The 26,576-nt window shown below is 59.7% G+C and overlaps 5 protein-coding genes across 6 annotated transcripts; 2 read left to right on the top strand and 3 right to left on the bottom strand.

Moving 5' to 3' along the window:
- The first annotated feature begins 34 nt into the window (after positions 1 to 34).
- On the top strand, positions 35 to 3,482 carry CHLRE_10g445100v5 (uncharacterized protein). The gene is made up of 7 exons (XM_043066858.1): positions 35 to 152; positions 352 to 567; positions 862 to 972; positions 1,230 to 1,313; positions 1,721 to 1,819; positions 2,546 to 2,584; positions 2,795 to 3,482. Exons 1-7 carry the CDS (start codon positions 132 to 134, stop codon positions 2,864 to 2,866), a joined length of 642 nt encoding a protein of 213 aa, XP_042920255.1. The 5' UTR covers positions 35 to 131; the 3' UTR covers positions 2,867 to 3,482.
- Positions 3,483 to 4,084: 602 nt separating this feature from the next.
- Positions 4,085 to 10,856, bottom strand: CHLRE_10g445050v5 (uncharacterized protein). The gene is made up of 17 exons (XM_043066857.1): positions 10,666 to 10,856; positions 10,550 to 10,604; positions 10,249 to 10,353; positions 9,656 to 9,790; positions 9,314 to 9,468; positions 8,941 to 9,203; positions 8,731 to 8,783; positions 8,474 to 8,532; positions 8,180 to 8,278; positions 7,860 to 8,028; positions 7,472 to 7,615; positions 7,225 to 7,322; positions 6,829 to 7,080; positions 6,255 to 6,657; positions 6,068 to 6,106; positions 5,818 to 5,901; positions 4,085 to 5,723 (listed from the first exon to the last, which is right to left on the bottom strand). Exons 1-17 carry the CDS (start codon positions 10,672 to 10,674, stop codon positions 5,224 to 5,226), a joined length of 2,622 nt encoding a protein of 873 aa, XP_042920254.1. The 5' UTR covers positions 10,675 to 10,856; the 3' UTR covers positions 4,085 to 5,223.
- A 48-nt stretch (positions 10,857 to 10,904) lies between these two features.
- Positions 10,905 to 16,996, bottom strand: CHLRE_10g445000v5 (uncharacterized protein). Of its 2 annotated transcripts, none has more exons than XM_043066855.1 (16): positions 16,655 to 16,996; positions 16,348 to 16,507; positions 16,051 to 16,185; positions 15,720 to 15,900; positions 15,569 to 15,594; positions 15,147 to 15,445; positions 14,683 to 14,968; positions 14,384 to 14,475; positions 14,141 to 14,195; positions 13,892 to 13,989; positions 13,509 to 13,760; positions 12,952 to 13,393; positions 12,740 to 12,751; positions 12,498 to 12,569; positions 12,143 to 12,360; positions 10,905 to 11,986 (listed from the first exon to the last, which is right to left on the bottom strand). In XM_043066855.1, exons 1-16 carry the CDS (start codon positions 16,727 to 16,729, stop codon positions 11,738 to 11,740), a joined length of 2,652 nt encoding a protein of 883 aa, XP_042920252.1. In that variant the 5' UTR covers positions 16,730 to 16,996; the 3' UTR covers positions 10,905 to 11,737. The 2 variants fall into 2 exon arrangements, with proteins under 2 accessions (XP_042920252.1, XP_042920253.1); XM_043066856.1 differs by having other exon boundaries at positions 16,655 to 16,858.
- A 2,590-nt stretch (positions 16,997 to 19,586) lies between these two features.
- On the top strand, positions 19,587 to 21,510 carry CHLRE_10g444950v5 (uncharacterized protein). The gene is made up of 5 exons (XM_001690268.2): positions 19,587 to 19,707; positions 19,769 to 19,811; positions 19,887 to 20,659; positions 20,853 to 20,930; positions 21,072 to 21,510. The coding sequence occupies exons 1-5, from the start codon at positions 19,693 to 19,695 to the stop codon at positions 21,210 to 21,212; spliced, it is 1,050 nt and encodes a 349-aa protein (XP_001690320.2). The 5' UTR covers positions 19,587 to 19,692; the 3' UTR covers positions 21,213 to 21,510.
- A 4-nt stretch (positions 21,511 to 21,514) lies between these two features.
- Positions 21,515 to 25,066, bottom strand: CHLRE_10g444900v5 (uncharacterized protein). The gene is made up of 8 exons (XM_001690440.2): positions 24,749 to 25,066; positions 24,486 to 24,605; positions 23,895 to 24,407; positions 23,480 to 23,702; positions 23,132 to 23,276; positions 22,828 to 23,016; positions 22,386 to 22,672; positions 21,515 to 22,251 (listed from the first exon to the last, which is right to left on the bottom strand). Exons 1-8 carry the CDS (start codon positions 24,781 to 24,783, stop codon positions 22,156 to 22,158), a joined length of 1,608 nt encoding a protein of 535 aa, XP_001690492.2. The 5' UTR covers positions 24,784 to 25,066; the 3' UTR covers positions 21,515 to 22,155.
- Positions 25,067 to 26,576: the final 1,510 nt, after the last annotated feature.

Genomic DNA, 26,576 nt, shown 5'->3' with positions numbered 1-26,576 from the left:
CGCCGGCATGCGAATCCGCTAGAAGTAATCAAACATAAAACTGCGAGCTACATAATATCTTAATACTGTACTCGGTCACAGACCAACCACAACCAACCCGCGTGAACACAGGCAAGCGCACCGAGGTCAATATGTTGGCTGTTCGAACTAAGGTATGGAGCCTGTGATAGTATCTTAACTCGGGTCCTGGCGAGAGGCTGCCCTCAAACGTTCACTCGGTTGTGTCCTTGCACCACCACTCTTAGCATGGTCCTCCGCCTGCTCCTGCTCGTGGACTCCATCGCCTGCGCCGTCGCGCTCCTCCTCCTCGCCCTCCCGGTGTGCTGATACGCCGCCTTCTCAAACAAACAGGGCTGGGCCCCCGCGGTGCGCTCGGAACAGCACTCGTCCGCGTCCATTCGAACACGGCCACGCTACCGCGCGTCTGCCAGAAGGGCCCCTGCAGCCCACACGCCCGGTGCACCAGCACCAGCGAGTTCACGGGGGGCGGTCGTGGCGCGGTCGGCCTCTGTGTCAGTGGAGCTGCTGGGCAGGGAGCTGACCGAGGCGGAGGCGCAGCAATGGCAGGTGTGCGGAAGCGGTGGCAGGGAGATGGATGCCGGTGGTGTGTTGGTGAGGTGCTGATCACAGGTGCTGCTAAACTGCGCTGTGGGGTGCTCGAGGGGCGGTTTAAGCGCAAGGGCATACGTGCACTGTACAGCCCCAGCAACTCGCCGCGCTGGCGTTTGGAGGGACAGGTTGGACACCCACGTGGTGGCTGACGTTGGGACACCCGCATATGAAACAGCTTCCAGTTGCAAGGCTTTTGATCCGCCGCTAACTGCATGGCGTGTCACCGTTGCCCCACCGTTGCCCCCGCAGGAGAGTGTGGAGGCTCTGGACGGCGTGCTGGGGTTTGGGGCGGACGAGTGCAGCAGGCTGCTGGCGCGGGCCTTCGGCTGGACAACACAGGCGTTCTGGCGCAGAGAAAAGGTGCGAGGACAGCTGGCGAGTAGGGCCGCGCACCAGCACGCCCCATCCACGAAGCGGCACTTTCCGCGAACCAGCAGCTCTGAGCGCGTTGTGGCGGCAACTTGCGATGGCAACTTAGCTTGCAACCTCACACCGCCGGCACTGTGGTGCCACATCTAGTTCCAAATACTCTAGCTGTTTGCTGTAGGTCTGTGCCCAAACCTGCGGCCACATGGCGGTCCTGGTTTCATTGCTTGGATCCTGATGCTGCCTCACAGGTGGAGGAGCTGCCCTCCCCCGACCAGGTGTGCGAGGCGCTCGCGTTCCTGGCCGCGGACCTGGGCATGAGCACCGAGGAGCAGGTAGGTACATGCGCGTGTGTGGATCCCTTGTGCGTGCATCAAGGAGCACAAGGAAAACGGGGATGTGCTTGTGTATGTATGCCTGTGTGCTGCTGCGGACTAGGACGCGTGTCAGCGTACCGCTGTACCGGCATGGCGATGCCGAGGCTGTCTGGGCGGATTGTTGTGGTGGTGCGCTGTGCTGTTGTTTGTGGTCCGCTGTTGCTTTCGCGGAAGAAGTAAGGCTTCTGCCTTGTGGCAGCGGTGGCAGGCGCAGCTTGAATAGAGTGCTGCGGTGATCCTGCCGAAATAAGGCGCAGCTGGGGTGGTTTGTCCGCCTGTTTCTCACACCCATGCGACTTGCTGCCTCACTGGTGGACGTTTCTGTGCGGTGGCTTCGGCTGCGGGCACCACTTTCTCATATGCAGGTGAAGACTGTGAAGGCGTTCCCGGAGCTGCTGGCATGTGACGCTGAGACCAGGCTGCGTGCCAACACAGCGCAGCTCCAGAAGCAATGGCGGATGCAGGTGCGAGTGTGTGTAAGACGCGCATCAGAGGGGAGTGCACAGGAGCGAGGGTAGAGTGGGCAAGCAAGCGTCGCGATCGGTATGCCGAGTACCTGCCATACTGTACGTACGGGAGTTTCAGGGAAATGTCAGCTTAGTAGAGCATGGATGGGGGCGTGACGACGGGAGTACACCTACTTACGTCCGTTGCGTGAACCTCATTGGGTTGGGATTGAGGCCCTTGCCCGTCGGGGATACCATGTGATACCATGTGAGGTAGGTGGAGGGCGCCCACCCAGCAGCTGCAGCCCAGTAAACACACCAACTAATCATGATCGTATGACGGCAAGGGCCGAAGCGCGCGTGATGGAGGCCAGGTTTCACGAGCTGTAAATCTAGTGAGGGGGGGGGGTAAACGGAGTGCAGTGGCATGCCCAAGACACCCGAGGGTTACACGAGCGCGGACGAGGCCGATGTGAGGGCACACAGAACGTGTATGGCTGGAGTTCGTGCTGTCGCATGGGCTCCGCCTACAGTGGCTGGCCACGATGGCGGGGCAGGCATAGCACATGTGACGGCAGTCAGCCGGCGTGTGTCAGAGGCAAACCCAAGATGCGCGCTTTTGATTGTGGGGTATGGAGGTGGGGATGCGGCGAACCAATGTGTAATCAGCATCGTGCCATGGAGCATAGTGCGCCTTCGCCATTGGCGCGTTTACGAACAGTGTTCCATTCTTGTCCTGTGCAGGGGGCTACGCTCACCAAGGCGGTCCTACGGCAGCCGCAGGTGAGCGTGGGAGTGGGCGTTTCGTGCGGGCACGGGCCACATACACATGCACCTTGCTACCCGCAGCTGACTCTGCTGCCTTGGAGGTGTCTGCTTCCCGTCTCCCCCCGCCTCCCTGACAGTAGTCTGTGTAGCGCTGCGCCTTTTTAACATCGCCGACTTTCTAACAAGCCATGCTTGGAACCCCCGCCCCCTGCCCCCTGCGCTCAGGTGCTGGGCTACAGTGTTGACTGCAGCGGGGACTGCATCGGCGAATGCAACCGGTGCTGGGTGCGGTTTTAAGGCGCTGCAAACAAGAGGCGGTTGCGGCGCAGCACGTGTGCAGCCGTTGGGTGCGGTGCTGTCGGGGTTGGAAAATTGCAGGGGAGGAAGGGTCCGTCGGTGCTTTGCTCTGGGAGCTGCAAGCAGTGCCTGTACAGTCTGACCGCAGCTGAGTCTGCGAGATGAGGCTGTTACAGTAGTACTCCCAAGACTATGCCGCTCAAATATTGGCACGTTATGGTGTGGGCTCGGTCCATGTTTCCTTGGAGAGGCAGCCACCTCCCCTTAGTCAAGGTGGTGCCCGCTGCGGGCGAGGTGGGTTCCGACGCTGGTATGCGTCCTTTCTCCTTTGGTCCTTCCTGGCTTTCGATGCCAGGGTACGCGCGTGGTCGCACCCGGGTACTACCTGTACTATCTAGGCGAAGACACACGCATTGTCGGTTCGCATGTGATCGCGGCGGTCGCGGGATGCCCCCTGTCGGTTGGGCCGTGGCAGTCCGCTGGCTAGGCTAGGAGGAGGTTTGCGCGCTGAAGCGGGAGCTAGAGTCGTGAGTATGGGGACGAGGGGCCCGAGGAGGTGAACTGGCTGTATGATGGGCCCAGGGGGCTGTCATACTGGCGAAACCAACCTCGCATGACGGCAGTTACGCAGCGCGCGCACCGTATCTTCCTTCTTCACATCCCGCTGTCAAGCACAAGCATAGCCAGCAATAAACAGCAGGAAATTGAGCCAACACTCCCCACTGCTGCGGCCTACCACATACTGCGCTGTGCTGTGCCGTGCCAGCAAAGACCGCTAACCAGACAGGCAGACACCCTAACCTGCGCGCCGGCAGGGGGGGGGGGGGAGGAAACAAAGTGCCAGACCCCATACCCCGAAATCCCCCGGGACCCCCCTTGCGGGCAGGCTTGTTAGGCGTAAATTCATGCGCACCAGCGCCAGAGAGCTCAGCCGTGGCAGTGCGCATGTGTCAAAGGTTGGGACATGCACGGGACATGTGCCGACATGTCCACGCCCGGACGCGCAACTTAGCCTTCCCACGCTTTGTGTGTGCTTGTTACGGCATCATGTGCACATATTAGCCTCGTACTGCTGCGTTTGGGCCCTAGTTCTGCTTGTGGGGCGCTTCCCGAAATCCGCCAGGATGGGCTCCCGAAACCCGGCGGACCCCCAGGTAGGGACGACGACCGACCCCGCCTCCAACTTCGGCGGCCCAGAACTTCCTCACCAGACACCCCCTGACAAAACTAATAGTGCGTGCATAATGCTCTCCTAAAGCTCTGTAGTATTGAGCATGGGGTAAGAACCTGAGCTTTCTACCCCCCCCCCTCCTGGCGCCACTTCTTGGGCTTTTTGACGGAAGCGGCATACAGTGCGCTGGAATACTTGCCGGTACGGTTGCTATTGCCCCCAGCCCACATCCAGCCGGGCACACGGACCGTGTGCCGAACCCCCAAAAACGCTGTGGGGGTAAAAGATGCGGTTGCAAGGGATTTCCGCAATCTACCGCCGGCCGAAGCCGTTCTTGGGCTGAGCCGGCCCTGCCTTCGTACAATAAGAGCACTACAGTTACGTAACTGCCGTCATGCCGTATACGGCATTTGCACACCCCAGATGCAGCTTGCCACGTGGGGCCACGTCTTTGACATGCTACGACGGCCGCCTCACTCTTGTGTGAACCTACCGCCCTAGGCAACTAGTGCCCCACAGGTCGAGTAATCGCAATAAGGCTTCAGTTACCGTGCCCACGTCCAGCCGAAACAGAAACCGCCCCCCCTGGGTGCCCGCCGGCCTTCTCAATGTAATGCACAAGTGTCCCAGCTAAGCCTAGGACCTGAGTCACTTGAACTGGCCTGGCCTGCCCGAGCCTCACCATTGCAGTACACCTCCGCGTTGTATCCCGGGACAACGCGCCGTGAGTCAAAGCTATCTATGCCTGTGGCAATCCATGCGTCGTGTCATCCAGCAAACACATACAGTGCTGATGGTCCAAAGTTGCATCCCGAGCTTCTTCCTTTGCAGTGCGGATGTGAGGAGAGCATTGCAATGCACAGTATGAAGTACCACGCTAACTCACACCAGCTTGAGTACCGTACGTGGGCCAGAGATCTACCTAGTCTCCTGCCTGCATCTGCCTGCTGCATACTGTACTTGCGTGAGGTACCGCATGGGGTCTAGCTCAGATGATGTGGACCGGCTGGGTGCCTTTGTTTATATCCGAGGATTAATCACGTTCTGCGGTGACTGATCAGTGTCACAGCCTAACCGTTTTCTCCACACATCACATCGCATACACAGCCGTGCATGTTTCGTTTCCTTGTGCTCTCCAGCACGTCGTTGTCTGCTTGTCTCGCATTCGCAAGCAACGGCCTACTCGCTACCGTACCCCCATCTTCGGCATCTCAATAAACGTGAGCGCCACGTCCGGCGTGCTGCTACCGTCCGTCCGGCTCTCGGTGCTGCCAACGCTCATGGCCTTGCCGCCAAAAGACTGGGCACGTGCCGAGCGCCGCCGCTGCAGCGCGGCGCGAGGGTTGATGGCCTCCGCAATCCGGTCAAAGAACGCCTCCATTCTATTTTGGACCGTGTGGGGCAGTAGCGTGAGAAGCGCAGGCACGAACACGATGAAGGCGGTGATGCTCCACGTCGCAATCCATACCTGCTTCCACTGCTTCATGTAGCACAGGATGAAGCTGGCAACAACCATGAGCCATATTTGGAACGGGGCGCCAATGGTGGCAAACTCGCGCACGCTGTAGTTGCCGGCAGCGTACACCATCAGGTTGGTCTGGTAGGAGAAGGGATTGATGAAGCCGGCCGAGGCGCCCAGCATGATGGCCACAGAGATGTCAACGGCTGGAATCTTCAGTTGGTCACCTGTTGAAAGGATTGGGTGGTGGTTCAGCAGCAGGAATGTACCCTTGTTCAGCGGCGGTTCCAACGTGGAACCCATGGAAATGTGGTGCCTCACCTGCAATGGCGGCGATGGGGTACATGATGGCGCCGGCGGCGTTGTTGGTCAGCAGCTCTGACATCACGGCCGTGGCGACGTAGACTGCGGGGTGGAAACGTGGAAAGGATACGAGGTCGAGGCATGCGTAGGGCAAAACCGCACGTCAGGCATGCCCAGAGCCACCACATAGGACAGTGCGCGCGAGAAGGAATTGGTGACTCTGTACTGGAAAAAGTCAATGGCCTCCGAATCAAGCATCTTTACTCACTCGCAATTAGGGCGGGGCCGTCGCCACCGATTGACTTGCCTGAAGTCACAGGTATGGGAGGCATAAGCGGTGAGCAAGAGGCAGCACATGCGGTGAGGACCGTGCTGAAACGCTGGCAATACCATACAGTGCCGGACACTGGCCTTTCCCTAGTGGACCCCTGTACGCTATGCCTACTGCTGCTTACCGATTGAGATGATGGCGTTGGCTACCTTGCCGGCGACGCCCGTGTTCTCCAGCGCGGCCGACACGCCAAAGGCCGCGGCAATGGTCAGATAGACATCCCACATGATGGCCTTGCGCGCCTGATCCGCGTTCATGCAGCCGGTCAGCAGCATGAGCGCAGCAGTGAGCACGGCGGCGGGCCACAGGTGGATGTACTCCTTCTCTTTCAGGCCGCCCACAATCTGTGTAAGCACCATGCCCACAACCAGCAGCACACCGATGGCCATGCGGCCGCGCTTGGGCGGCGAAGAGTCGGGAACCGCCTGCACCAGCACAAACGCCTTGTCCATGCGGTGCTCCTCAGCCCACTTAGTGTGGCAGCTGATCAGGAGCACGTCGCCGCCCTGCAGCACGATGTCCTGGACCTGTGGGGTAGGAACCGCGCGCACGTACACGCACCAGCAAGAAGGTGAACCCCGTGGCACAACCCCACTGCTGGCACCATAGGCGTCAAGCGTAGTATGCAAGGTGCGCGTGTACCTGTGTCAGCACAGAGAACTATTACCGGCGGCACAGTTGAGCTTGCTTCCTGTTACCTTGAGCGGCACGCGCACGCCCTCGCGGTGCACGGCCACGATGGCCGCATTGTACAGGGTGCGGAAGCGGACGTCGCGCACAGTCTTGCCGACCAGTGGGCCCTTGTGGCTCACGGCCGCCTGCACCAGGTGGCGGTAGAGGATGGAGGTGCCGGTCTTGTCCACTTGCTCCTGCTGCACCAGCTCCAGGCCAGGGAACTTAGACAGGAAGCCCACGGCGCCCACGTCCGCCGCCAGCCAAAGGGTGTCACCCTGTGCAACAAGGCAATTAGCAGGTGCTAAGAACAAATACTGATGGCACCCGTTAATCATCGGGTGAGCATATGCGAGCAAATGCAAGGAATGTGGTATGGCGCCCGGGAGCCGGAACCAACACCGGCAGTTACCAGCACTCACGGGCTGGATTTTGTACAGGTAGTCAGAGGCGTCCACACTGCTGCCGTCAGCGCGGTCCACGGACAGCACGAACAGGCCGGGCACTCCACGAAGACCGGCTGCGAAAAGCCAAGGGGTAGCAGTCATTAGTCAGCGCTGTGCCAGGCGGTCCAGGCATACCGTACACACGCATGCGTCACTGCCAACATGCCCGCACTCAGCAGCCAACCGTGGGGCACGTGGGTGGGGCTCGCAAACGTGTCCTCACCGGCGGTGACCGTTTTGTTCACTACTTCCGAGTTCTTCTTGACCTTGACGCCAATCACAAACTCCTTGGCGGCGCCGTCCTTCACGAATCTCAGCTTCTCAAAGTTGATCTTGAAGTCGTCGCGTGCTTCGTCGAAGTGAGGGGCTGTGGCAGGAGTAAGGCAAGCAGGCAGCATGGGCAGGGTCGCAGGAAACGTGCGGTGCATGCAGTCATCAATAGAATGACACGTATAATACGCGTACCAAGGATGCTGGAGATCGAAAACACCACGTGCGTGTGTCAACCATCCAGCGTGGGTTGCGATTGTGCGCACCCGCCCGCCCAGGACCCGCCGCGGGCCCACGCACGTGCCATGGGCCGTGCCGCCCCGCCCTATCTAGCTACTCACTGGTGTCCAGGATGAGCACGTCGCCGGCGGCCAGCACCACATCGTTCAGGCGCCCGTCCTCACGGCCGTTGCCGCGCTGGATGGCCACGGGGATGAGACCGAAGCGGCCCTGCCACGATACCTCGCGCACGGTGCGGCCGACCAAGTCGGCGGTCTTCGTCATTGTGACCTGCAGGAAGCGCCCGTGTAACTTACACGCTAGGCCGCACAGGGTAGAACTACGACTGTGATAACGCTTGACAACCAAGTTTGCCGCCGTATGCTTAGATTCATTGTTTGGCTGCTGCCTCACAAGTATGGGGATCCCGCGCCGCACCCACCTGCACCAGTTTCTTGTAGGGAGAGGCGCCGGTGTCGTGGAATGCGGTCGCCTCGCTGTCGCCCACGGCCTGGCCGTCAGTCAGGGCACGCTCCGTCTCCTGGCGTTTGAAAAGTGCGGGCATAAACAGCAGAGGGACAAGCTTGCTCGACGGGCGGGCACACGAACGCAATGCGCGCTACCGCAAACCCTGCCTCTGTTGCACAGGCGCGCACATACACAGGTGGCACTCACGAACACTACCCCGCGCCAGCCCCACAGGTGGTACGTGCCGGGCGCTATGGTGGATACGCACCGCGGTCACCAGGCCCAAGCCAAACTCCTCGCCCACGAACTCCACCACGTCCAGCTCGCCTGCAGGAAGGCGCGAAGGATTGAAGCCCGTGAATATCGCTTGGCAAGTCACTTGCACATACAGCACCCGGATGCACCCTCATCTATGTTGCAGTCCTGATTAATCTTCCTTCTGCTAATGCGCAAGGGAGATCATGCAAGGCCACACCGGCGCGGCGGGATGTGCTGGGGTTTGCACGAGAAACCCCAAAAACTTACCGGCGCAGTACAGGATGTCGTTGGCCTCCAGCACCGTATCGGGATCCACCTGCCTGCAGGCACGACGTGTCGTGGGCTCGTTGCTGGATTGCTGGATGGTGGTCACAAGCAGGCGCTGGGTGCGCACGAGCGAGCAAGCACAAAGCGGCTCAGGGAGCCCTGCATGCCGCAGCACATCTCGCACACACAAGATTCCTGGTGGGTCCGTACCTGGTCATGGCACCACCACGCCACAGCCCCGCCAAACTGAATCCAGTCTGTGTGCGCAAGCCCGAGTCCTTGAGCTTCTTCTTAACGACCGGAGAGCTGGGCAGCACGCGCACAGCAATGAGCAGGTCCTTAGCGTAGCGCGAGCTGTTGCCCGGCAGCAGGAACCGTTGCGTTAGGATGATGAAGACAAAGCCCATGAGCGCGTACGGCACTCCGTACGGCGCAATGTCAAACATGCCGAACTTGGCCTCATCCTCCTTGTTCTGCATAGGGTTAAGGGCACATCCGATGGGATGGATGCGGTTGGAATGCAGACGCAGCAGCACAAATGCACGTAGTTGGTGGACGGCATGTGCTAAATTCGTGCCCTCACCTGCTTGTTGTAACGCGTGTCTTGCATGCCCACGATGACCAGGTTGGTGGAGGTACCGATGGAAGTGCATGTGCCACCCAGCACGGCCGCGTACGACAGCGGAATGAGCAGCTTCTTAGGCGGCACGCCGCAGCGCCGAGCCCAGGACATCAGGACTGCAGGGGAGCAAGGATGAGCAGAGAACTGGATCAACAGCGCTTTCTGTACGGTACATCGAGCCTAGCCCCCTCCCTGGCAGGGCTTCCCAAATGACCCCGCCGGAGGTTGCCTGCATCGGCCGTTCGTCTGCTGCCGTAATGTAGGGCAGCTTTGAATATGTTGTTCCCAGGCCGTGTCACTTACTGGGGATCATGAAGGTGACGCACGGGGTGTTGTTCAGGAACGCGGACAAGACCATCACGGGGAACATTGAGCGCACCAACGCCCAGTGCACTGACCGGGAGCGGCCCAGGACGTAGTTCATGACTAGCTCTAGACCTGTGTGATGCAGGGAAGGAGAGCAAGGGTGACCTATAGATATCCAGGTTGGTTTTGGGCGCATCCTTTCTGGTAGTCCCAACGCCAGCCCGGCCGCCGTCGTCCAGCCCAGCCATCCCAATACAGCAGCCACCTTCCGTCAGCCAGCCATGGGCGCGACCGTCCACAGCGTTTACCGTCGGTTACGAGGTAACATGTGAATTCGCAACTTGCGCTACTGACTGCCTACTCTCGTGCCGCCTGCAAGCCCACTCCGTCTTCCGCTCTGGTCTACGTACGCATTATCTAGTTCCGCAACACTCGTCAAGATATGCGGGGGGAGAGGTAGGGCAATGCTGCATCCAGCCTCCACTGACTGGGCCGCCACCGTTGAGCTGAAGTTATCAAGCATGCATTCATGCCATAAGCTCCAGCAATGGCACCCCAACCACAGCTAACGACGCCAATCCAGGTCTTACCTCCGGTCTGCGTAACGCCCTCTGCCACCCAGTACAGAAAGATGACGGTAAGGAGGCCAGTGTTGCCGTAGCCCGCCGCGGCTTTGGCAACTGTGATGATTTTACCTATGTATGGCATTCAGATTTACGGCCACAGTGTGCCATGGCCATGCGTAAAACTCAAGAGGTTGCCGTGCGTGCTAGTTTGGCATGTACATGGGCACTCGAAGCTGGGCACGTTGATGAGACCCCGCTACCGCCGTACTCTCCTGTCCCCGGCCATCCCTCAAGCGGCAGCCGAAAGAACATTATCTCTGCTTACCATCGAAAGCTGTTAACCATGAAAGCAGGATCGTGAAGGTTATGTCAGGGCCGACCTGTCCAGGGATCAAGAAAGTTCCCAGCTCGATTACTGGCTGCTCCCACGAATGGGACCACAAGACGCATTATTGCACATGAGCGACAAGATCGATACCCGTAGTGTTATCCACGGACTCTTCTGGGATCACCGGGCGCTTTTCTAAGATGAGGGCGGGGCAATGTGCACAGTTACGTGTATGCACAGTTGCCGGCTCTGCGAACCGGGGCAACCGGAGCTGGCGCTGGGGGCGGCACAGTGTTCCCTTCTCAAGCCAGGAAACATATTCTTTAGACAATAGCAATAGCACTTGCTTATCGCTTTAATTACAGCGTGAGCTCATCGCGTGGGGAGAGACCGTTCGCGGGTACTCTCAGCTTTCAGCGCTCTTCCGCTTGCAGCAAGCGAGTTTGCGACAAAGTCTGCCAAGTGCCAGCAACACAGCATCGTTAAACATTTTGCAAAAGCCATTTGCAATCCGTTAACACACCGTCCACACCTGACCCCCACCCCCCGAGCCCGCGCACTAACCCAGTCCGCGGCCATGATGATGAACGATATCGCGACACTGATGATCGCGACGATGCCGGGCCATCCTATCGCGGCCATTTGTCTTTTGAAGAAAAAGCGGCACTCGGTCCGCGCAACTTCTTTGTCTCAAGTTGGGACCGTCCGAAATTAATACAAACAGTAACTATGCAGTGTGCTTTCAGTACACAAGTGGCGGCCCGATCGACAGTAGTAAATGCGCGTGCCAGGCCGGAGAGGCCATAGTAGTGCACAAAAGCGACCAAACTGCCCTAAGCTCTACACATTTTGAAGCCCTTGCCATCTTTTATCCATGCATCGAGAGCGCCAAACCAGTGCAGCCCGGTTTTATGGCCTGCCCGACACTCTATGACCGACAGGCTCCACTCTGCACACGCCTCGCGATTCATCTCGGAATGCCCCGGCACCTTCCATGCCAGGTCCTTCCAACCAATGATCAAGGGTTTACGAAACATCCTCCTGCACATCACCAAGCCTGCCTACGTCACACCCAAGCACAACAACTTTGACACACACATCGAAACAGACATGTTCAACACGTCATCATCATCACCATACCCCACGCCCCGTACACGTTATTGTGAATAGGATTTGGCGAGGTCATTACGCTGTGATGACCTTTGGCACGCCAAGTGCCCTGGGGCTATCTGAGCTGCCGGTGCCGTCAGAGCCGGTGCGCGAGGCCTGGCGGCGGATCGAGTTGCGGCGCTCAATAATGAGCTTGGGGTTCAGGGTCTGCGCCACCCGATCGAAGAATGCATCGATGCGGAGCTGAACCTTGGTCGGCAGCAGGAAATACAGGGCCGGCAGGAGGACGATGCCGGCGGTGCAGATCCAGGACACGATCCAGACCTACAGGACACGGGGGGTCGGGAGATCATCAGATGGAAGGTGAGCACGCCGGCTTCTGCATCGCCGTTGGCCCTGAGCGGGTTACCAATCACAATGCCCACCATCTGCATGCATTTGCGGAGGCATCTTAATGGAGTCTTATGTACCAATCCGCACCTGGTGCCATTCCTTCATGTAGCACAGGATGAAGCCCGCGACAATCATGAGCCATATTTGGAACGGGGCGCCAATGATGGCGAACTCGCGCACGCTATAGTTGCCAGCAGCGTACACCATCAGGTTGCACTGGTAGGAGAAGGGGTTGATGAAGCCGGCCGAGGCGCCCAGCATGATGGCCACAGAGGTCTCCTTGGGTGAGATCTTGAGCGCGTCACCTGTTCAGGGAATTGGATGGTGGTTTAGCGCGCGAACCCATTGAATTGCGGCAGATGGTGTAACGCGCTCACACGGGCATTGCGCTCCTGTTGCTTCCTTCTCCACAAGCCTACCCACGCCTGCCCACGTTTCTCACCCGCAATGGCGGCGATGGGGTACATGATGGCGCCGGCGGCATTGTTGGTCAGCAGCTCGGACAACATCGCAGCTGTTCAGGGGCCAGGTGGAAGGGAGAAATTATAATCAGGAAGTTGCAACCCGGTTGTGACAGGCTACACTGCTGCTGCTGAACTGACTATGAGCCTATGGCATAAACCTGTGGGGCTTTCAAAGGGCACCATGCGACACATGCTACAGCGTATCCTGTACCCGACTCACTGGCAATGTAAACTGCGCGTTGGGGAAGGCGAAGGCGAGGGGACGAGGCATGAGCGGGGTGAGAGCTTGTTAGAAGTGTACATGAAGTCCGAGGCAGGTGCGAACCAAAGACGACGCTTGCGGCAGTTGCAACCAGCTGAACATACCCCTGCCGTCGTGTACGAAGTGGGCCTCCTTGTTACGTGACAGCCTGTACTGGCCTTCCCACTCACTGGCAATGAGAGCCGCGCCGTCGCTGTGCAGGTTCTTGCCGATGGAGATGATACCGTTGGCGAAGGACGCAGCCACACCCGTGCCCTCCAGCGCGGCCGACACGCCAAAGGCCGCGGCAATGGTCAGGTAGACATCCCAGTAGATGGCCTTGCGCGCCTGATCCGCGTTCATGCAGCCGGTCAGCAGCATGAGCGCGGAGGTGAGCACGGCGGCGGGCCACAGGTGGATGTACTCCCTGCTCTTCAGGCCGCCGACGATCTGGGTCAGCACCATGCCGGTGGCCAGCAGCACACCGATGACCATGCGGCTGCGCTTGGGCGGAGAAGAGTCGGGCACGGGCTGCAGCAGCACGAAGGACTTGTCGTGGCGGTGCTCGTCGGCCCAATTGGTGTGGCAGCTGATCAGGAGCACGTCGCCGCCCTGCAGCACAATGTCCTGGACCTGTGGGGATAGGATGGCATGGAGCTGACGTCAGTCGCATGCAAGTGCTTAGAGGCGGCAGGTAAATGAAGTAAAGCGCGTCGCTTGCGTGCAGCGTCTAGAGGCAGCCTCTCACCTTGAGGGGCACACGAGCGCCCTCGCGATGCACGGCCACCACTGCGGCGTTGTACAGGGTGCGGAAGCGGACGTCGCGCACAGTCTTGCCCACGATCGGGCCCTTGTGGCTCACGGCTGCCTGCACCAGGTGGCGGTAGAGGATGGAGGTGCCGGTCTTGTCCACCTGCTCCTGCTGCACCAGCTCCAGGCCAGGGAACTTAGCCAGGAAGCCCACGGCGCCGATATCAGTAGCAATCCAGATGGTGTCATCCTGTGTGATAGGGGCAACGACAATGGGACTGAGCGTAAGCGCAGCGACGCGTGAAGACCATGCGGCCTTCCAAGGTATGAATGAGGGGCATCTGGAGCCAGGAACTAACACCGGTAGGTACCAGCACTCACGGGCTGGATCTTGTACAGGTAGTCGGAGGCTTCCACACTGCTGCCGTCAGCGCGGTCCACGGACAGCACAAACAGGCCGGGGATACCGCGGAGGCCAGCTGCAAGCAAAACAGGATAGCGCACTTCGTGTTGGCATGCCATAAGCACATGCGATGAAGGCGAGGGCGACTGACAGACAAGGGATGAGCACGCACATATACATGCCGGCAGGTGTGCAGCACACAACAGCCACTAGCCCCTTGTACTCACCCGCAGACACAGTCTTGTTGACGACCTCAGAGCTCTTCTTCACCTTGACGCCGACCTAGTTGCGACAAGGAGCGCAATTGGACAGCCATGGTTAGCATGGACCTTGCAAACATTTCCTCTGCACAACACGCCATGCCGTGAATGAGCAGCATCCCATGATGGCCCAAGTCACGCTCCCTTGCATGTATGGCCCATTTGGCTCTATGGGACTCACGCAGCAAGCCCGCCAAACCCCGAACTCACCACGAACTCCTTGGCTGCGCCGTCCTTGACTGCGCGGACCTTGCCCGCAAAGTTATTCTTGCTGTCCTCGCGCTCCTCATCGTAGAACGGGGCTGCACGCAGACAGCACATGCTAGTCAAACTTCCGCAGCCGTCCAGCAGCGAGAACGACAACGAGCACGGCAGTACTGTATCATGTACGGCGCACGCTGTGGCAAGCAACGAATCTGGCACATTCCATTATTGTGTCCAACTGTCCAGTACCCGCCGCGGGCCCATGCACGTGCCATGGGCCCTGCCACGCCGCCCCAGCTACTCACTGGTGTCCAGGATGAGCACGTCGCCGGCGGCCAGCACCACGTCGTTCAGGCGCCCGTCCTCACGGCCGTTACCGCGCTGGATGGCCACGGGGATGAGACCGAAGCGGCCCTGCCACGATACCTCGCGCACAGTGCGGCCAATCAGGTCAGACGTCGGGGCAATGGTTGCCTGGACCAGTTTCTGGTAGGGGGCGCCGCCAGTGGGAGTGAAGACGGACTCCTCGCCGGTGGTAAAGGGGCGCTCGGCAGACGTCTCCGCGTCAGCGTTAACAAGCCCTAGCCCAAACTGCAGGACACATTGGGGCGAGGCAACAGAATGTCAGGCGGACAGTCTTGCAAGGCAGCCGCCAGGGTACCGTATGCCAGTATGGCAAGAACAGTCTGCCGAGACCAACCTCAGTTGCCCAATCAGAAGCATTCAGGTGCAGTGCCCGTAGTTTCCTTCGTACGGAGCCTCATCTCACCTCCTCGCCCACGAACTCCACCACGTCGAACTCTCCGGCCGCGTACAGAATATCGTTCGGCTCGAGCACCCAGTTCGGGTCGGGCTTGCTCAAGTACTTGCCATCGCGATAGATGCCGCTGACACTGAAACCGGATTGCTGCAGCAGGCCCGAGTCCTTGAGCTTCTTCTTCGCCACCGATGAGCTGGGCAGCACGCGCACAGCAATGAGCAGGTCTTTGGCGTAGCGCGAGCTGTTGCCCGGCAGCAGGAAGGCCTGGGTCAGTAGGATGAAGACGAAGCCCCACAGCGCGTAAGGAACTGCGTGCATGGGTAATCGGGTGCAGGGCGGAAGCATGTCAGTGTTTGCGCAACTTAACTCCTGCAGCCCTGCCCAAACTAAGTAGTGCACAGGCGCAAGCAGGCACACGCAGTTCCACCTACCTCCGTACGGCGCAATATCGAAAATCCTGTGACGCGACAGCCACACGTGCATATGTATCAGTTCCGTGTCAGTGCTTTCGCACCGGTTGTGGCCACGAGTAACCAAACAACCAATACCTGCTGCAGCTAGATGATTTGCGAATGAACTTACTGGAACTTAGCCTGGTCGAGCTGCTTGGCTTTGGTATAACGCGCGTCCTGCAGACCGACGATGACCAGGTTGGTGGAGGTACCGATGGACGTGCAGGTGCCGCCCAGCACGGACGCGTACGACAGCGGGATGAGCAGCTTCTTGATTGGCACACCGCAGCGGCGGCCCCATGAGATGAGAACTGCAGCAGGGGAACGGGTTTCCATGGCATGTACTTAGATTTTGCGCCGCATGCCGCGTCATTGTGTGCCCAACTTCAAAAGCGTTTCAAGTTCAGGCTGAGAGGTCGGCAGACAGCAGACGGTGCGCACTTTCAGCCACTGCAACCCACTTGGAATCATGAAGGTGACGCACGGGGTGTTGTTCAGGAACGCGGACAGGCACATGACGGGGAACATCGACCGAGCAAGCGCCCAGTGTACGGACCGCGAGCGACCCAGCACAAAGTTCATAATGAGCTCCAGGCCTGTGTGATGCAGGGGAAAGGGCAGCGTGATGACGTGCGGTGTGAGAGGGCGTGCGGTGCGAGAGGGTTGATGTTCTATATGTGCGCAGGGTACTCTTTCTGCAAGCTCCCGCCAAGTAAGGCACCCCAAGCCACAGCCGCCGACGCCAATCCAGGTCTTACCTCCGGTCTGCGTGATGCCCTCAGCCACCCAGTACAGAAAGATGACGGTAAGGAGGCCCGTGTTGCCGTAGCCCGCCGCGGCTTTGGCAACCGTGACGATTTGCCCATCGAAGGCAGTCAAGAAGGCCAGGAGGACCGTAAATGTGACGTCAGGACCAACCTGCAACCGGAAATGTTGTGTCGTGGGTAAAAATGTAACTACAAAGCACCTTGCAGCAGTATAGAGCTCGCAGGCTGCTGCAAGGAAGCGCTGCGACTTAAGTACGCGGCCCCAGCCCAGCAGGCCACCCTTCCCAACCCTGCCTACCCAATCTGCGGCCATCACGACGAATGCCAGCGCCGTAAAGGCGATGGACACGGACCCTTGCCAGCCGAACCCCATTGTTGCGTGGACGGCCTCGCCGTGGCTGCTGCTCAAATCTTGTCAGATGTGTGCGCTACGAGCGAACCGCGGCCTGAGATGGCAGTTATAGTCCCTACAAGGACTATATGCGATTAAGGAGTATGTGGCGACGCACTCAACAGTACACCAAAAATGCGTGCTCACCCTTAAAGCTTCAAAACCGGCCTAATGGCCTGGATCCTGGTGCGGAGGCCGGCCGTCTGACGGGCGACATCGCGGCCTCCGCCGCCGACGCCACGACTCGCCAAGCGCACGCTTTAATAATGAGAAACATAATGTTCAGAAGAAATTGACAGCTGTGCTGTTGCCGGCCGGAAATGCAACCCTAAACGAGCATCGTCACTAAAACCGTGAGAAGCGCTTGAAAGCTTGAATTGCATATGCTTTTCCAGCAGCGTCGCAGCGCAAATCTGCCACAATTGTCGCGCACAGGTAGCACGCAGGCAGACTTGCAGCCCGGCCCCTTCCCTCACCCGTAGCATGCCCACCCCAGTCGAGAGTGGGAAGGGTGGACCTGAGGGTGGGCAAGGGTGAAGGGGCAGGTTGTTCGTCATTTCTATCTGCAGCCCTAACAAGGTCGGTGGCATAATGCCTTATGACCTCCTGGGATAGTTGGTTAGGTTGCGTGACCTCTAACGCCCTCGATATTTCCTGCAAACCCCCTTCACCAGCGCCTGCTGCGCCAGCTACAGCGCGCCCAGATCCCAACTCCGTAATGTCCGGCTGCGGCTGCTGCCACCCACCGCCAGAGCTGCCAGGGCCAGCAGCCACGGCGCCCGTGGTCGCCTGGGCACGCGCGCGCTTCACCGACCGCGAAATGGACGCACTGCGGGCGCCAGGCGGCAAGCGGCAAGCTTACAGGGCTGGTCTTAGCGCACCCTTCCGAGTTCTAGCTAAGCAGCATACAGGTCCACCAACTAGACAATGGAAGCCCCTACTCACCGCTGTCCATTGGCCTTGAGCGGAAAGAGCTTTGAGTAGGTTTGGTGCGGCAGCAGTCGGTCCGCGGCCTGCCGAAAGACAGCCTGCTGCCGCTCCGTAGAGGGCCAGGCTGCAACGCAACCAATCCGGGGCAGCAGCATTGATAGACGGTCCGTTTTACTGAAGCCCAGCGCTAAACTCTTAACGCGTCCTGTTCGGTCCTTAGCGCCGGCGGCCTCTACATCTGTAGCGAGGACGCGCGGACGAAGAGGGCACGGGAAGCAAGTTGAAACTCCGGGGTTGGGGAGGCGGGGGAGGTAGCTATTCATGCGAACGGACATGGAAGGGAAATGGTGAAGTGCCCACGGGTTGTCCGCTTGAGGTGCGGTCCACCCTGCGAGAGTGGGTGGTCGCGGCCGGCCAGCCGGGCCTCGCGCGCTTGGCATGACAATCATGACGGCATCAAGTGCAATGATGGGACATCGAAGTCGGTGTCTTGAAACTCCCTGATCACCCCGGCGCGTCATGCACCTCGCCCATGCGCGCCCCTCTCCGACGATGGCGCCGTCCAGGAGGCGCTCATTCCCCAGCCACCTGGTCATCCTCTGCCGCCGTGAACACGGCGCGGCGGCCCTGCGGCACCTCCGTGCCGTGAGACCACCCCTCCCTGTGCGGGAACCTCGTCCATGCCCTCTGTACCTATTGCAACGCACACACGGTCAGCAGCTAGCCCGGCCACTGACCTTCCCGCCCGACCAACCGCCTGGCCGAGCTTTCCAACCAAATCGAGCACGCGCGTTGGAACCGCAGCCCTAGCCCACGCACTCCATGTATAGCAGCAATACGGTATCAGTATACGATACACGCCACCCCTGGTATACGCCAGCCCCCACCACCAGTTGCGACACGCCGTCCCACCGACGCCCCGTGCCCAGCCCATAGCTTCTGAACATGCCCAACCCATAGCTCTTGCAGCCCCGCTCAGCGCAGCACACCTGCTTACCCATGTTGTGACGCGATGTGATGTCAATCCGGCTTAGCATGCTTGAAGAGCGTCTAGCTCCCGTGTCCTTCTCGCGCCGTTACCCAGGGTGCCAGCTGGCCGGGGTTCCATACATGAAGGCATCGTGCCGTGCTACACTTGCGGGCGCCACTGAAAGAGAGAGAAGGGGAAGGAGGCATCATGCACGATGACAAGAGTGAACCTGGCGCAACCGCATGAGGTGACATCAAGGATATGCGTGCGTGCCTGGTGGACCGCGCCTTCCAAACATCGATGCCCTTGTACGGTTAATGGAAGAGGTTGTGTGGCATTTGTTGCTCCCCTGTCGTTCTCGACTGCGGGCCCTCCCCTGGGCCAGCCCCTCCCTGCACCTCTCCTGCTGGCGCACGCGTCTTCACACACTGCCATTCCCGAGACACAACCAGCCAAACCCTTGTCAGTGTTTTATGTGCACATGCGTACGGAAGCACCGTTCCCAAAGCCGGCCAGGCGGCATGCGCTACTCGCCTGCACCGCTGCCCACCGGCCCCCGGGCCCCGCCATTGACCACGGGTCTCCCTCCCTACCGCACCGCGGTTCATGCGCTTCCACCAGTTTTTTCCGCAGGCCGAGAAGGAGGCCGGCGAGGAGGAGCAGCACCAGCAGCAGGACGTGGTCGAGGAGGACTAGCCCAGCTGCTGGTTGTAGGCGTTTATTTTATGTTCACATCAGGTTGGCTTCTGGTGTTAAGCCTCTACTGACGGTGTGACCAATTAGGGTAAATAACATCCCACCCTTGTACGCAGGTACTTGATGCTAGGCCTTACTTCTGTTTATTTATCGCGCCCGGACTTAGAGGAGTTAGCTACTGTATAAACCCATGTAAGTGCTCATGCTCATGCCCATCTGTCGCCTTGACTTTTCAAGTTTTTGATGGAGTCTGGGCACCTCGCTTGAACTTTATAGCAAATCCATACTGGTGCTAGAATTATCCTACAGTACAAGCACTCGCCAAGAAGCAATGGTCAGCGAGCACGAAATGGTGCCAGGACAGGTGCGTGTCAACACTGAGCGTCTAGAAAAATGATTGTTCGGCTAATCATTGCTTCTCACAGGATCCCGTCATCGGTGAGCAGCTGCAGAAGCGCGCGTCAAAAGGTGAGAGGCCGGGTCGCTGGTAACCCACATGCTTGCGGACGAAGGTGACTGCCAAGTCCCTTTTCCTGAAACCAGGCAATGAATTGGTGCAAGTCAACGGGTTTACCTTCATCCGCAAGCGGAAAACAACGGCTGCGGCACCAGCCGACGTCGCTGTGGACGCGGCCGCGTCGGCTCCGGTTCTGCTGCAACCCGAAGCCGGTGGGGGAGCGGAACCCGCTGTGGAGCAAGACGCGGGGCCTCATCAGGATACGGTCGTGGGAAGCGAGGAGCTATTAGATGCAGCTGAGCTACAGGAGGACGGTGGAGATGCTCAGCCAAGCAGCAGCGGAGTGCAAGCAGAGCGGAATGTGGCGGCAGAAGTGGCCAGCCTCGCCAGCTTCGTGCCATCACAATGCCCGGCGGGCATGGCAGTGACCTGGATGCTGGAGCAGGCCCTCAACCTGGCCGTCAACGCTGACGCCGACAGTGTAGACGCAGCGGTCGCGGCACAGGTGCTGAGCCGCTTCCGCACGGGGCTGGACGAGCAGGTGGCGGGGGCGCAGCAGCTGCTGGAGGCCGGCAGCGCGGAGGAGCTACAGTGCTACGACGCGCTGCCGGGCATGGTCAAGCAGCTGTGCGCAGGTAGCCGCGCGGCGGCCGGCCTGCGTGCGAAGCTGGCGGCGCTGGAGCAGGAGGAGGCGGCGTGGCTGCAGCTGCAGGCCAAGTACCCGGAGGCCGCGCTGGCCGCGGCGCTGGCGAGCAGGCCGGCCGCTGCCAGCGAGGCGGCGGCGGCGGCGGTACCGCGCGTCTGCCTCAATGACGTGCTGGCTGCCCAGCGCCGTGCTGACATGCAGCTAGGCTTCCAGGTGGGTGCGCACGGCCCAGAGAGAGCGGGGCTGCAGCTGAGGAAATGGGCATTAGGGGATAGGCGGATCTGCTGTGGTCAGGCTACGCGATTGGCTGGTCTGTGTCGTGTAAGCGTGCAGCTTGGAAGCATTGATTGTGGCCAACGTGCGTGCGTTTCGCAACATTAACACTCGCCTGCCCATGTCGTTGCAGGTGGAGGCACTTGGCACGATGCTAGACAAGGCCGAGCAGCTGGTGGAGCAGGCGCAGCAGGCCTGCTCGCTTCTGCAGGTGCGGCCTGACCATCTAGGGCCGCTGACAGGGCACCACTCATGGCTGGGGCAGTGGTACTCGGTGTAGGTCATTGCCGCCGTGTGGACTGACCTCCATTACACTGCTTATAAGGCTTTTACGCAACCATCACTGCCGCAGGCGGAGTACCACAAGGAGAACTTCCAGGTGTACGCGCACGTCAACTCGCCCCAGGTGCTGGTAAAGATCCTGTCGCAGGCGGTGCCGCCAGCTAGCGCGCTGGACTTCGTGCCGGCGTCGCAGCCCTCGCAGTACGCATGAACGCATGCATGAGCGACACGCAGTCCTGGCCGTTCAGTCTTCATGGAACTTGGAACGGTACCTGAGCATGCCTCATTTTGTGGTCCATTGTACATACCGTATTAGGAAGTTCTAGGCGGAAACACCTGGTTATCGACGTGCGTTGCGGAATCAAAGGTTGGTTGGTTCGTGTGGGAACGCGGCGAGCACATGAGAGCCTGGGTTGCCCCGGGTCGGCTGGTCAGTGACAGTCCGCTGGCGAGGGTGGGCTGTAATTCGCTCGCCTGATGCGAGACAATAGCTGTAAAAGGAGGATGGCCTGGCAACGCTCATCTCCGAATACGATGCTTTGCACGGCAGCATAAACACGGCACGTTCAGTGTAGATGACAAATCTGCCGAACACGCTAGCGGGAGCACCAGGGGCGCCTCCCTCATTTGATGAAGGGCCGAGGGTTGGCCCCTATCCCCCAAAACACTTTGCCTTGTCCGGCTGACACAGGTAGGGCCCCTGTCCTTTGTTCCCTGCGTACCAGATCGTTCCCTGTACCGAATCGTCACATTGCTGACGTGCTCATGTTCATTGGTTGCCGTCTCGGGTGATGGGGTTTACCGCCCACGGTTCGTAACAAAGCCTAACACCCTAACGGACCCCAGCACCGCGCATAGGGCCGTAAAGCACGCCTGTCCTCGCTGCATCACCGCTCCCTCAAACTATGACAAGCAAAGCAAGTAATCAGGATTTCCTGGCGCTAAGGGCGCTTCAAGTGCCGGGCGTCTTGTCTTAGGCCCCATTAAGCCAGTCGTAGTATCTTGGTTTCGCACGTCACTGTAGCACATGCCGGATGCGGACACCACCACCGCAGATCGATTCGACACAAGCACCACACGGATTCGAATACACATCACTAATCTACAGCGCGCGCATGAAAGCCCACATTGCCGCCCGATGGGGGGCCACTAAACTACAAAGTCAAGGTGGTTGGCTTGCTGGGCGTGGCGCCGTCCAGGAGGCCCTCATTCCCTAGCCGCCCGCTGGTCGCCAGGAGCTCCACCTCCTCCTGCACGCAAGGAATGCAAGGGTCGGGGACTCCTCCGCATCGCAGACAGAGAGGGCAAGCTCTGTGCTGTCCAACTAGCTGTGCGCCCCTAAGCTCCGCACGACGCCAACCCCTGCACGGATTCTCTCACTTACCTCCAGCTCAATCTCGAGCTCTCCCGCGGCGATCAGCGCCTTCGCCCGCTGCGCCTCAGCGTTCCAGTCAAACTTGAACACAATCCATGACAGGATAAGCGACTGCAGCGAGGCCGTGCAGGCCAGGCCCGTCCACAGGCCCATGGCACCCAGCCCCATGCGGAAAGCCAGCAGGCAGGCGAAGGGCAGGCCAATGCCCCAGTACATGAACAGGTTAATCTGCGCGCCGATCTTCTGCCGGCCGCACCCGCGCAGCACGCCCGCCAGCACCGTGTTGGCGCCCTCCCCTGCGGTACAACGTGCACGGCTGTCAAGCGTGGTACCAGATGACAATAAGGGTCAGTCCATGGCCCAGTCTGGGAAGCAGAGCAATGCTCGAAAACAACCATCCACAGGAGTACGGGCCATTGCCTTTCCTCCGGCTGAGCACACCGAGACCTACCAATCAGCGAGATGGCCAGAGTGGGCACGGCCTGGCTCGTGAGCAGCACCACCTCGCGATCCGCGCTGAACAGCGCGCCCAGCTGGTCTCGGCCGAGCAGCAGCAGCCCAGCGCACACAATCATGATGACGGTGCCCATCAACACCGACACCTGCGTGTTCAGCCATGCCTGACGCGGCCGGCTTGCACCTGCGTACATGTTGAGGACACGGCAGTTGCGCAGCGTCAGATGTAGTTCGGTGGTGGTGTGGTCTAAATTCACAGGTGATCGTACAGTCTGCCCTATGCGGCCCAGTGCACTTACCTAGCTCGTTTCCGACTCTCGTACTCGCCCCGCCACTCAGGCCGTGCGCCGCGAAGAAGCACAGCGCGTGGATGTTGAAAGTGATGCCCATCATGGACATGGTCATCTCGGGGTGTGGTAGCAGGCCCGACAGCATCACAATGATCTGTGGGCACAGAGCGCACCAAGGGGCACAGCGGCCGTTAACGCACAAAAATAACGCGCGCGCTCAAAAAACTCACAACTCGTGCACGAGGTTCGCATACGCCTGCATGCGAGCGTACATGAAACGGCTACAGCGACCTCCACCCTGTTCCAATTGTTTCTGCTGCACAGTACCGACCAACCCGGCTAACCCATTCCGGATACCTCAAACGTCCACCAGTCCAGGCAGATCATGACGGCCGAGGGAATGGCCACGCGGATGTACAGCGGCCACTCCGTCAGGCACTCGCGGCTCCACCCAGCCCATGTCCGCTTGGTGGGGTCCTGGGTGTAGTTGTGCCAGAACGTGAAAATTAGCAGGCCTGAGCAGGAGCTGGCCTGTACGGCTGCCCATGCCACTGCAGCGCCGTCGAAGCCCCAACCACATCTGCGGTGCATGGGTAGAGAGGAAGAAGGAATAGATCATCCCCGTGTGGGCCGAACGCAGGAACGATGAATCAACCGTTGAGATGCCCCACGGGCCCCGGTCCGATACATCCTGCGTGTGCGGCACATCTCTTCGCGGCAAGGCACTTGTACCCCTCATTGGTGTCTCCCCATCCTAAAATACGTGACGCACCGGAAGATGAAGTACCAGAGGTACATGGGCGTCATCAGCGTGGCCGCGAACGTGACGTACATGAGCGGCTGCACGACCGACTGCGCCGCCAAGTACCGGCGCAGGCACTGCTCGAAGCCGTCCAGCAGCAGGCAGGGGCTCAGCAGCATGGTGAAGCGCCCCGCCGCCTTGGCAATCACCGGGTCCTGCCCCATCGCAAGCATCATCGCCTCCGCCTTGCCCCACATCGCTATGCACATGATGTTGAAGAGCGTGGTCAGCACGAGTGCGCGCTGCGTCACGACGCCCACTGTCGCGTACTTCTTAGCCCCGTAAGCCTGGCCACAAAAAGTCTCCATGGCTGTCACGACGCCCAGCATGGGCGCGTTGCCGCTAACGTTATACAGCGTCTGCGACAGGACCAGGGACGACAGCTCCACCGGCCCCAGGTGGCCCACGAACGCCGTAATGATGAGTTCCTTTCCGAATGTCATCACCTCCATGCCTGACAAGGGCCATGCAAGCGCCCATAGCCTGCATAAGCGCGGGGGCGGGGCCAGGGCAAGTGTGACAACGGCGCACACGCACGCACTGGGTTTCAGTTGGCCTCACCTTGACGCCACACCCGTCCATGCTGCCGCAGCCTTCTTGCTAGGCGGTGTTGTTTTTAAAGCTGCCTTCATCTCATAGTCTGCGCTGCTCGAGTTGTGTGCTTGCTTCCGATGCTTGGCGCTGCACCAGCAAAAGCACAGAGAAAACACCGCATATGTCAAGATGACTTTCACTATGCACCGGAAATTACTGTAAGCTTCAGCCGAACGCACGCCTCCCCGCCCAGCTGCTGCCCGGGTGTAGCGAGCAGCGTTCGGCCTTGCCTGCTCGCTTGTTCCTCCAAGTCAGCTTCAACCATTCGGCTAGATGACCTATACGTTAAATTCCAATGCCGAGAGCTGCTGGTGTTCATTTAAGTGTGCCATGAGAAATGGCTCGGAATGATCTTGAGGTAAACTAGTATATGAGCCCGTCTGGTGACAACTTCTGAATACGGTGTCAGATACAGAAGCACAGGCAGGAGTGCGCAGTTGCCCGGGTTTGCTTTTGGCGCAAACGAACAGGGAACAGCGAATGCAGAGGGACTGCTTTGTAATGGAAGTTCACGGTGTGCAGAGTTCCATACCGTACTGAGCTTGGAGCCTGGACTCTGAGCTTGGAGCCTGGATTATTGCGCAACATTCGTGCCACCTACCCCATCCCCGCCTACCCCATCCCCCTCCGACTCTCCCCTTCCCCCGCCATCCCCTGCCCCCATCCGACCAGTTCCCCCATCCGACCACCCCATCCCCCAAGTCCAAGTTATCGCGTCTGTCCAAGCGTCCCCCTGCTGTCATTGAGCTGTATCCAGTGCACGGTGTACAGCTCAAATCGTCGGTTCCGTCCGTGCCCTTGGACGCCGCCTCATCGGCGCCTCCTTCGACTCGCGGTCACCCGCTGCCGCCGCCACCGCCGCCGCCACCTGCAAGCCCGATTCCACCGCCTCTGCCACGACCGCCATTTTCCTCTTGTAGTGAGTCTAGTGACTCATTAGGTGCTGTTGATTGAAGCCGGGCAGATCGGGGCGCAGTTGCCGCACGTGCTCCATCACCTTGCCCCAGTTGATGCGGCCAGGCTGCTCCTTAGCCCGCGCGCCAACGAGTGGCATCAGGGGCTGCCTGCTGCCACGCCATTTGGCCACGTTCTTGGATGCGTTTGTCATTACTCGCCTTCGCTGCAAGGGTAGCACACGCAGCACGCAATGCGCATCTTCTTCCCACACTTTCGGACCAGCCGCACGCCCAGCTGCAACTTCTATGGAGAAGCCCCAAACCGCCATGTGCCCAGACAAAAGACGGCGGCCACCCTGATCCCCGATCCGCCATCCCATTCCCCCATCCGACCGGTTACTCACGCCGAACCTCGGTAACTCGGTTGCAGCGGGTGCCGCACCCGTCGCCCTAGATCCCTCCCGTGGCATTCGGCTTCATGCAGCTGCGCCGGAGGTTGCCTTCCAGCCCAGACCTTCTGGAAGTACCCGCCACGCACCCGCCACGGCAGGGGTCGTATCTTGTTTTCCGGGTGATGTCTAGCTCCAGACAATAACGGCCAGGTGGCCGCCGTCTTTTGTCTGGGCACATGGCGGTTTGGGGGCTTCTCCATAGGAGTTCGGACAAAACCCGCCCCAAACCCGGGCCAACAAAGTCTCGCCCCAGACATTAGCCCCCGGGAGGAATGTCTAGGAAACGGCCAAAATGGTCGATTAATGTCTGGAGACATTAAGATAGGGGCCCTGCCGCCACGCACACCCAGAGCCGGTGCTGTACCCCATTCCACTGCCACTAATAAGCTTTAGCTGCTTGCTTGGACGCTCAGATGGTCCCCTGCATTAAATCTGCTACCCCATCCTGCACCTTCCGCCTGCACCCTGCTGCGTAGGCAAAGCCTGGTCTCCTGGGTGCCGTACTTGGCGCAGTGCTTCCCCGCCGCCGCCAGCAATGCCGCCACGCGCTCCAGGAAGCTACGATAGCCGAAATTTCTTACATCAGCGCCACCCCGGCCCTTGTGGGCGACTAGTCGTAGTCAGGGACTGTCTCTGTCCTTCCTATCGACCACAAGACGAGAATGCTCCATTAGTATGCCGGGCCCCGATTCCGTCTTGCAAGGAGGACG

Source organism: Chlamydomonas reinhardtii, chromosome 10 (assembly GCF_000002595.2).
Source record: "Chlamydomonas reinhardtii strain CC-503 cw92 mt+ chromosome 10, whole genome shotgun sequence".
Lineage (NCBI taxonomy): Eukaryota > Viridiplantae > Chlorophyta > Chlorophyceae > Chlamydomonadales > Chlamydomonadaceae > Chlamydomonas > Chlamydomonas reinhardtii.
The sequence above is the reverse complement of the archived record's forward strand: the minus strand, read 5'-3'. Positions and strand labels throughout refer to the sequence as shown.